The 10,569-nt window shown below is 46.0% G+C and overlaps 1 protein-coding gene across 1 annotated transcript; it reads left to right on the top strand.

Moving 5' to 3' along the window:
* The first annotated feature begins 256 nt into the window (after positions 1-256).
* On the top strand, positions 257-9,700 carry CIAO1 (cytosolic iron-sulfur assembly component 1). The gene is made up of 8 exons (XM_087706075.1): positions 257-413; positions 1,386-1,563; positions 2,609-2,757; positions 3,568-3,679; positions 5,306-5,394; positions 6,476-6,677; positions 8,382-8,469; positions 9,047-9,700. Exons 2-8 carry the CDS (start codon positions 1,425-1,427, stop codon positions 9,285-9,287), a joined length of 1,020 nt encoding a protein of 339 aa, XP_087562201.1. The 5' UTR covers positions 257-413; positions 1,386-1,424; the 3' UTR covers positions 9,288-9,700.
* Positions 9,701-10,569: the final 869 nt, after the last annotated feature.

Consider the following 10,569-nt stretch of genomic DNA (forward strand, 5'->3'; position numbering starts at 1 on the left):
ATGGCCTCAGAAAACCCAACCGCCATTGCCGTACTGGCCTACCCCACCTCAGCACGGACACACATACACACACACACGCACGCACAAAGGCACAGCGGGCCGAAATGGGTCGGAAAACAACTCATGAAGCGGGAAGGCCTTGGCTCCCCGGCCCCTCCCGCGTGGCCTTGGGGACCCGAGGAACACCCCCCCCCCCCAATCTTGGAAGTCCTTCCTCGGCGGTGCTGACAGGAAACAAGGGGCGGGGGAGGGGGAAAAGACTACAGGTCCCAGCGGCCTTTGCAGCGAGACTTCCGGTGAGGGGCTTCCGGCGCTGCTCAAGCCTGATCAATAAGGAACGGCGGGTGGCCCCTGCCTGCTGTACGACACAGCCCATCCTTCCCAGCCAGGGGCCGCATTGGGCTGAGTCTCAGGTGGGTGCTGAGGCAGCCACTCCCCGCGGGAGCGAAAAACGGGGCTCTGCCAGTCTCTGCGTTCTTTTCCTGAGGTGGGGGGGGGGGGAAACAATGCCAGGGTGTCCTCGACTTACGACCACAAAGGAGCCCAAACTTTTCTTGCTAAGCGAGGCGGTTGTTAATCTAGAACGGTCGCTAAATGGACTCTTGCAGATCGCTGCCCTGTAAGTCCTTGGGTGGGAAATGACAGGGGTCCTCGACTTATGACCACAACGGAGCTAGATTTCCTGTTGCTAAGCGAGACTGTTGTAAAGTGAATTTTGCCCCCATTGGACGATCTTTCTCGCCACAGCTGTTGAATGAATCACTGCAGTGGTTAAACATCCCCTCTCTCTCTCCCTCCCTCCCTCCCTCTCTCTCTCTCTCTCTCACACACACACACACACTCTTACACTTTGCTCCTCCTTTTCCTTCTGTTAATTACCTATCTTTTGTTTCCTTTGCATTTTATATAATAAAAGAAACAAAAATGCAAAAAAATAAAGATAAGCTAAGTTAGTAACCTGGTTGTTAAGTGAATCCGGCTTCCCCATTGCCTTGGCTTAACAGAAGGTCACAAAAGGGGAACGCTACGACCTTTGAAAAACCAAGCCAGTTGCTAAGCATCCCAATTCTGATCATGTAACCTATGGGGGGAGGGCGGCTGCTGCAATTGTATAAGGGTGAAAAATGGTCACTTTTCCCCCACTGCTGTTGTATCTTCGAATGGTTCACTAAATGAACAGCTGTAAGTCAAGGACTACCTGTGATGTAGTTTTGAAGCAATGGCAACTTCCAACTGGCATTTTAAGGACAGTCCCATGTACGGTGCAATTGTAGTAATCTATTCCAGGGATGAAAATCACAGGCCAATGGCCAAGCGCTCCAATTTTCATCACGTGCCCTTAAATGAAACCTTCCCGCTGAAATAAAACTCATTTCTATTTGCAGAGTTTTAGCTTCCGTCTGTGGTGACCACTTGGTGTTCCGATGAAGGACTCCTTGACTCTCCTGTCCCGCATCCAGGCACACCCGGATTCCTGTTGTTGGTTCCTGGCCTGGAATCCCAAAGGGACACTACTGGCTTCCTGTGGTGGAGACCGTAGCATCCGCATCTGGGGAAAAGAAGGTAGGCTCAGGTGGTCAGCTTGGGGTTTACATTTTCAAGAACGGAAAAACTTCTTGGATGAGAAGCGAAATATCTTCAAAGAAAAACCCGAAAATCCAATTGCCTCTTGAAAAAAAGCACCTTTGGGACCTGGAGAACTCCATAGATATGTACAGGCCACTGTTTCCCTCCCATTTCCTTGTAGCTTACCATGCTCTCTGCCTCCCAAACTGAGGACTGTTTTAGTTGGTTTAATGGGTATTTCCAAATCTTATCTCGAACAGCCCTAATGCCCTGAACCTGTTCTGACCTAGGCTTCCCAAGACCATGAAGCCGACTCCCCATCCCAATAAAGCCACTTTTATTTAGGTTAAAGGGAATTCCTCTCCAGCAAAGTCCCGGCCAACAGTCTTTCATGAGATTTCCCAACCACAGGCCTTTATCAGGCTTGGAGAACTGCCAGGCCGATATCTTCCAAACGCCACGCTGTAGGAATTCCTTGGCAAGAAGTCAGGAATAGAGTTCACCCTAATGAATTGAACTAATTGTCTCCTGCAAACTCCCCTCCCCTTTTTTTCCTCTTTTATTTCCTCTGGGAGAGGTCATTCATCGTCCACCTGTGGCTTTACTCCCAAGTTGTCCCCTGTCCCTTAGCTGTTTCCTTCTTCCAGCAACTCTGTGCATGCGCACATTGGGAACAGGCTTCAGCTGTTCATCTGCCTCACTGATGTCTGACTCTGAAGGCAGCTGATAACTGGCACATGGCCCTGGCCCCCTCTCTGCCTCCGACACAGAGCCCTCATCAGAGCCCTCCCCAGACTCCAAGACTGGCCCATCTTCCTCCACAACCTCCTCACTACCTGAGTCTGCTACCACTTGCGGGCCACAGCAGAACCTCCATCAATGCAGCCACAGCTAATTTTGCAGTCAGCAGAGACCCAAGTCCTCAGTGCTAAGAAAAAGGAAAGCTACCATAGATACTTGATTAATATGCTTAGATCTTGGGGTTCCAAGCTCAGGCAGGGATATTGCCAACCACATTGCCAGGAGCTTTCTCTCTTGTCAGGTGATGGCTGGGTGTGCAAGTCCATTCTGGGTGAAGGGCACCAAAGGACCATCCGCAAAGTGGCCTGGTCCCCCTGTGGGAACTACTTGGCTTCAGCCAGCTTTGATGCAACCACCTGCATCTGGAAGAAGAACCAGGCCGATTTCGAGGTACAGCATCCTTTGTGGGTTCCAATTCAGATTCACTCCATGGAAAGATAATATGTTGAAATTGCAAGATTTGATAATTAACCAGGGGGGGGGGGAGGATTAAGGCATCTTGAAGCCTTCCTTATGTGCTGCTCTTGTAGAGCCATTTGGTTCCAATATTCTCAAAACGAGAACCAAGTGCAGCAAGCGAATTGTGAAGATAAAAAGGGGAAAGTACACATAATATGACTATTTGAAAATGTTACAACTCACAATAACAAATATTTACTGGGCACGATTTATAGTGCACAATTCAGACCTGAGTGATTGAAATCTTGTGTAACTTACAGGGGTGCAAAATTGGAAGACAGTTAAAAAGATGGAGCAGTGAGAATCTCAATGGAGAAAAAAAATATCGTCGCTTTAAACATACTTAAAGACAATTTTTCTAAGCCTTTTGTGACCTGACACACCACGGGGAAGCCAGATTCATATCATTTAACCCCTGGAGTGATCCTCTTAACAATTGGGCCAAGAAAGCCATTAAAATGGGGCAAAACTCACTTAGCATCCAAAATTTTGAGCTCAGTTGTGGATATTAACAGTCAAGGCAAATTGGTGCCAGATATGAATCAGTGGAATTCACAAGGGGCTGGAGTTAGGCCATTTGTGGGAGCGTGGTGATTCCAAACTGATTGTGCGTTTGACTCCACCCTCAAGCTCCTCCTGGTCATCTCCCCCACTGCCCTGCCATGGAACATTTCTCCTTGGGGTCTCAGATTGTCAGTTGCCCTTCCCGTAAATAAATGTCTCCTCTCTCTCTCCACCCAGTGTGCAGCGACTCTGGAGGGCCATGAGAATGAGGTGAAGTCCGTAGCCTGGGCCCCGTCTGGCAGCCTCCTGGCTACCTGCAGCCGAGACAAAAGCGTCTGGGTTTGGGAAGGTGAGCGAGAACTTGGAGAATCGTGGGAGGCAGACAATCCTTTGGTGATAGGGGGGGAAAGGGAGGATTGGCAGAGGGGGGCTTTGAAATTTTCAGAACCTGTTATGATGCTCTCACAAAGTGGCTGCCAGGATAAGCATGTGTCAGAATGTGCAAAGCATGACTGCTATTTTGAGACAACCCAGGAGCAAAGTACAGTATCCAGAGGTTTACATATGCATATACATATACATATACATACATACATACATATACATACATACATACATACATACATACATACACACAGACATATATACACACATACATGTACTAGGCAAAATCAGGCAATCAATCTTCAACTATAATACGGAAGCACACACAGAGAGAGAAACCGCCCTCACAGGGCCTCTCATATAGACAGCTTCTTAAAGTGGCAGTAACCCTGCTGACTCATTGCATTATCTTGGTTTACAGCCTTAAAGCAGCTGGTCAGCTATTCAATCATTACCTTAACAGCATAGCTAATCACAACCCCACCCCCCATTTGACCCCAAAAGTGAAGGAATGAGCTTCTGCCATCACAGCCCCACAGAACACGGCTTCTGATTTTGCTCTCTGGGTGTACAGAAGGGAAGGACTGCTTTCTGAAGAATGTCGAAGGGATTCGTGTCAATCAGGCTGACAGATTTTAAAACCTTTTTAAAATAATAAAATTAGGGAAGCTGCCCGAAAGCAAGGGAAGGTGACCTACTGTTCTCTCTTTCTGTAATAGGGAAAATGGAACTTCTACATATGTTGAGTTTGTCTATTAAGAAATCCATGGAGTGGTTCCTTTTTTTTTTTTGGTTTCTCTTTTGATTTTTTCTTTTCCCACTGGTGTGGGCATGTATTGTTTAAGAAACAAAAATTATTATTATTATTATTATTTTTAAATAATAATTATAGTCAAATGAAAATGGATATATGATGATGGTGATATGTATGAATATTTGAGTTAAAATGCTCAAGTTAACATGAATTATGTTTGTTGACTGTGGAAGAGATGCACAAAAGTCTATTTGTAACCAACTGATACACTTTCTATAGCATGTATGTTATATTTGTTTTAAATTAAAAATTAAAAAATTTTAATTAAAAAAAAAGAAATCCATGGAGTGGCTAGGAGGGTGTGGATGCATTTCCATTTTTTCACTTCGTTTACATTCTCTACCAAATTATTCTGAACAGTTTGTCGTACAGTCAGCCAGATGTTCAGACCAGGTTTGGCATTTTGGTCCACCTATCAAGTCCCAGATCCTTCCCAGGGATCTGGGGTTGGCAGAGGTGGTTGTTTGATGGCGTTAGAAATAATGTGGCAGGATGTAAGCTGTTCTTGACTAATGCTGCCTTTCGCAATTGACCGATTGGGGATTTTGTCATTGCCGGTGATGATATTATGCTTTGTCACATGATGTTCAGACTGGTCTTGGCATTTTGGTCCACCTACCAAGTCCTTCTCAAGGACCTGACATGTGTGGAATTTTAATAGTGTTAAAGGTAGCATCACTGGATGTAAACTGTTTTGAATAAAGCTGCCTTTTGCAATTGACCGGTGGAGATTTGTATTATTCGGTTTTTATCAAATTCCCCCCTTCTCCGTTACAGTGGATGAAGAGGACGAATACGAGTGCATGAGCGTCCTGAATTCTCACACACAGGATGTGAAGCATGTTGTCTGGCATCCTAACCAAGAGGTGAGTCTGGTTTTTTTCTTTGAGGTGGGGCTCTCCTTCTGCATAGCTGCAACTGCTAGAAGATTGTTTTTGTGAAACAAATGCAGAGATTCTCTGGAAATGGGCATTTCAGGTGGAAAGTCTCCTTTGTAGATTCTGTAATGGCTTTGTTCCCTGAGCCATCCGCCTGGTAAACTCACATCCAAACTAGATTGTGTTTTTTCTCGGTATCATATATGTGGGTATATGCATAATTTTGTATTTATTTATTTATTTTCTCATGTTTATGTAGTTATTAACCGATTAACAGAGTTGGAAGGGACCTTATAGGTCATCTAGTCCAATCCCCCACCCAAACAGGAGACCCTTCACGATTTCTGATAGATGGCAATCCAGCCTCCAGGGATGAATCCCCCACCACTTCTGAAGGAAACTTCTGTTCCATGGGTTGACTGTTCTGTCAGAAAATTCCTCCTTATTTCCAGGTTGAATCTCTTCTTGATCAGTTTCCATCCATTGTTCCTTGTCTGGCCTTTGGATGCTTTGGAAAATAGCCTGTCCTCTCGGGGGCAGCCCCTCAAATATTGGAAGACTGCTCTCATGTCTCCCCTGGTCCTTCTCTTCACTAGACTAGCCATGCCCAGTTCCTGCAACTGTTCTTCATATGTTTTAGCCTCCAGTCTCCTCATCATCCTGGTTGCTCTTCTCTGCACTCTTTCTAGAGTCTCAACATCTTTTTGATAGTGTGGTGACCAAAACTGGATGCAGGATTCTAGGTGTGGTCTTACTAGAGCTTTATAGAGTGGTATTAGCACCTCCCTTCATCTTGAATATATATTTTATGTGTGTATGTATGTATGTATGTGTATAAATTGTATGTTGCCTTTGTGCTGATAAATAAAGGGAGACACGTGTGTGTGTGTATGTTGTATATTGTGTATGATGACCCTTTGAGAGCTATGTGCCAACAAAATTTCATTTTAATTCATACCAATTAATGTACATTCAAAGTGACAACAAAGTTATTCTAAGTCTGAGAGTCTTTGGTTCTTTATGCCGATGCTGATTTGGGTCTCCCTCTTGGGGGTTTTTCTCCTCCCAGCTGCTGGCATCTGCCAGTTACGATGACACAGTCAAGCTGTATCGGGAGGAGGAAGATGACTGGGTGTGCTTCAGCACCTTGGAAGGCCATGAGTCCACAGTGTGGAGCTTGGCCTTTGACCAGAGTGGAGAAAGGCTGGCTTCCTGTAGTGATGACAAAACCGTGCGCATTTGGCGCCAGTTTAAGCCAGGCAATGAGCAAGGTGAGTGCTACAGCACGGTGCCCTGTGTTACATCCCAGAGGATGGAACTGTTTGTTTGTTTTTATTCATTTATTAAATGTATTTGCCACATCTTTGCCACAAGGTGTGTCCCTGGGTGGTTTCCAACATTACAATAAAAATACAAAATTATGGTGAAAAGATGGGAGGGAAGGGAGCATGATGCACAGCGGGGAGGTGAGATCGAAAGTCCCTACAGAGAGCGGTGAGGACAATGGAGAAGATTATAGGAAGCTCGCTTCCAGTGATTCAGGATGCTGCTCATTAGTGTTGTGTGCTTGAAGCTCAAAGCATTGTCACAGACCCCACACACCCACTTCACAATCTGTTTCTGTTGCCCCCCTCTGGGAGAAGGTTTTGAAGTATTTCTAGCAGGACTTCCAGATTCTACAACAGCTTTGTTCCCTAGGCCATCCGTCTGGTAATCTTGCAAGATTTGTTTCTCCCACTGTGTACATGTATTTATCCGGACTAGACTGTGCTGTTTCTCTGTGTCATTTAATAATATACGTGGGAATATGCATAATTTTGTGTTTATTTGTTCGGTCATGATTATGTAGTATATATTGGAGGTGGTAACCCTCTGAGAGTTGCATGCAACGAAATTTCACTTTAATGTACGCCGGTTAGTGTACATTCAAAGTGACAACAAAGTCATTCTGTTCTTCTGTATTTGTCCATCAAGCACCTCCAGTGTGGTACTCAGGTATCACTAGTTTTAATAACTGCAGTGATTCACTTAACAATTGTGGCAAAAAAGGTCGTAAAATGGGGCAAAATTCACTTAACAACACTGTCTCACTTAGCAATAGATATTTTGGGCTCAATTATGGTCATTAAGTTGAGGGTTATTTGTATAAGACTGCCTGTATGGGAGTGTTGTGGCCTGCCAATAGCCAGTGTAACTGGCAGCAGATTCGGACAGTGAGGAGGTTGGGGAGGAAGATGGGCCAGTACTGGAGTCTGAGGAAGGCTCGGATGAGGGCTCTGTGTCAGAGGCAGTGAGGGGGCCAGGGCCGTATTCCAGTTATCAGCTGCCTTCGGAGTCAAGACATCAGTGAGGCAGACAAACAGCTGGAGCCTGTTCCCAGTGTGCATATGTGCAGAGTTGCCAGACGAAAGGAACAGCTAAAGAACAGGGGTCGACTTGGGAGTAAGGCCACAGGTGGACAGTGAATGGCCCCTCCCAGAGGAAAGAAAAGAGGAGCGAAAGGGGAGTGGAGTTTTGCAGGAGATGATTAGTTCACTTAATTGGTTTGTGACTCTCTGAGACTCCTTGCCAAGTTTTGCAGAGATCAGCCTGGAAGCTTTCCAAGCCAGATAAGGTCTGTGACTGTAAATCCTCCCTTGAAAGACTTTGCTGGATGTGAATGAGCAGAATTCACAGGACATTAATAAAAGGTTTTTTTTGTCGGGACAAGGAGTTGGCTTCGTGGTTTGGGGGAAGCCTAGGTCAGAAGCCTAAGGTTCTGAGCCAAATGCAAAATCCTGGTTCCCATAAAACTGGACCACTTAAGGGACACCGAATCCCCCTCCCACCCACTCGTAGTTTCTGCTCCATCAACTGTTCCTCAGCTCCCAAACCCTTGATTGGACCTCTGTAGTTTAAATTTATTTTTCCAAGAGGCCTGAAGCTCCTGCAGAAGAGCCAAGAGGCAACAACCTTTAACCTCTTGTGTGTTTCAGGCGTGGCCTGTAATGGCACCGATCCCATTTGGAAGTGTGTTTGCACCCTCTCTGGTTTCCACACGCGGACCATCTACGACGTGGCATGGTAAGTGGAGATGCTCCCCACAGCATCCCAGGACCAGCTGAGATCTGTGCCAATTACGACATCAATTGACCCTTCCCCCTGTGAATATGAATCATGCATTCGGTCCATCCTCCTAGCAGAGATCGTGGGAAAGAAAGGGAGTCACCGGAGGCCTCTAAGAAGAGACAGGTCAGCTGCCTGTCTCAAATTGCATAAGGTTCCTGCTTGAGGAGGGGTTTGGACTAGAAGACTTCCAAGCTCCCCCATTTGAGTGGCATTATGGCCTAGTGGTGAAGACGCTAGCCTTCTACGTGGAAGGTTGAGAGATTAATCCTCTGTAGCGGCAGATGTTTCTCTCCTAGGGCGCAAAAGAACCAACAACCGCCATTTGCCATGAACTCCACCTAGGCATCAGAAAGGGCATCCAGCCAGTAAATGCTCAATTCTATTGTCGCCCCGAGCACCCCGAATTAAGGGATTACAGGATCAAAAAAAGGGAGAGTTTTTTAAATTATCAGCTTCTCTTGAATACGTCCCAGTATGTTCTGAACCATCTAATCCTGATCCAGAATTGTTTCCTTTTCCAAATTCCTGGCAGGTGCCACCTGACAGGTGCCTTAGCCACCGCCTGCGGAGACGACGCCATCCGGGTGTTTGAAGAAGACCCCCTCTCGGATGCTCATCAGCCCACCTTCTCCTTGACTGCCCACGTGGCCCGAGCGCATTCTCAGGATGTGAACTGCGTTGCCTGGAGCCCCAAGGAGCCGGGCTTGTTGGCTTCATGCAGCGACGATGGAGAAATGGCCTTCTGGAAGTACCAGCGTCCAGAGTCTTGCTGAATATCTTGTTCACCTCCAGGGTTGGGTATTCAGGAGCACTAGATTTCCCTCAGAAAAAGCAACTAAACATCCTACCAATTGCTTGAACGTGTGGTCGTTGTTTCCATCCTTTCTGGAGAACTGCACTTCCCTAGGTGAGAACTTAACTCTCTAAAAGGAAAACACTGGATTTAACTAAGAGGAGATCCGATTTGTTTTCTTTGGTATGGATCCAGCCAAGGTAAGACTGCACTGAAGGTGGATTTGCAAGTTATGTCCGAAGGGAACCTGGGAAAGCTTTCTTATCCCTTCTACTCCGGCTCCAGTAAGTGAAATCATAGGCGTGAAATGTTGGTTTCTATTTAAAACCAGCCAAAGGGAAAGAGCCATCTGGACATCTATAACATGAATAAAATAGAACATCTGCTGTTGTTCATCTTGACTCCTTTGTTAAACTGCAGCTTCCCCAACCTGGTGCTCAGGTGGTTAGGGATGACGGGACAAGATTTCTCTCTCTGTTTGGGGAAAATGAAAGCGACTGGGGCTGGAGAACGATGGAAAGGATGAAATTTCAAAGACCGAGTGACTTAGGCGCTCGGATAGTACAAGGGGTTTTTTTTTGCCAAGGAATGTCTACTTCAGTATTTTTTTCCCCATTTATGATAGGCACCTAATTTTCCTCAACAGTATAATCTGTTTCCCATTCCATTTTTAAGAATAAGGTAAAGGTAAAGGTAAAGGTTCCCCTTGCACATATGTACTAGTCGTTCCTGACTATAGAGGGCGGTGCTCGTCTCCATTTCAAAGCCAAAGAGCCAGCACTGTCCGAAGATACACTATATTACCAAAAGTATTCACTCACCTGCTTTACTCGCATATGAACTTACTGTGACATCTCATTCCTAATCCATAGGGTTCAATATGACGTCGGTCCACCCTTTGCAGCTATAACAGCTTCAACTCTTCTGGGAAGGCTGTCCACAAGGTTCAGGAGTGTTTATGGGAATTTTTGACCATTCTTCCAGAAGCACATTTGTGATCACACACTGATGTTGCAATAGCAATAGCAGTTAGACTTATATACCGCTTCATAGGGCTTTCAGCCCTCTCTAAGCGGTTTACAGAGTCAGCATATTGCCCCCAACAATCTGGGTCCTCATTTTACCCACCTCGGAAGGATGGAAGGCTGAGTCAACCTTGAGCCGGTGAGATTTGAACCGCCGAACTTCAGCTAGCAGTCAGCTGAAGTGGCCTGCAGTACTGCAGTACTGCACTCTAACCACTGCGCCACCTTGACTCGTTG

Source organism: Thamnophis sirtalis, unplaced genomic scaffold (genome assembly GCF_051295495.1).
Source record: "Thamnophis sirtalis isolate CommonGarterSnake01/CBP01778 unplaced genomic scaffold, rThaSir2_p1.2 scaffold_2, whole genome shotgun sequence".
NCBI lineage: Eukaryota > Metazoa > Chordata > Lepidosauria > Squamata > Natricidae > Thamnophis > Thamnophis sirtalis.

Bases quoted from the DNA above. Each gene is read 5' to 3' on its own strand.
- CIAO1 (XM_087706075.1), top strand. From the start codon at position 1,425: ATGAAGGACTCCTTGACTCTCCTGTCCCGCATCCAGGCACACCCGGAT. The intron at 1,564-2,608 runs GTAGGCTCAGGT...CTCTCTTGTCAG, and splicing joins CCGCATCTGGGGAAAAGAAG to GTGATGGCTGGGTGTGCAAG. The intron at 6,678-8,381 runs GTGAGTGCTACA...TGTGTGTTTCAG, and splicing joins TAAGCCAGGCAATGAGCAAG to GCGTGGCCTGTAATGGCACC.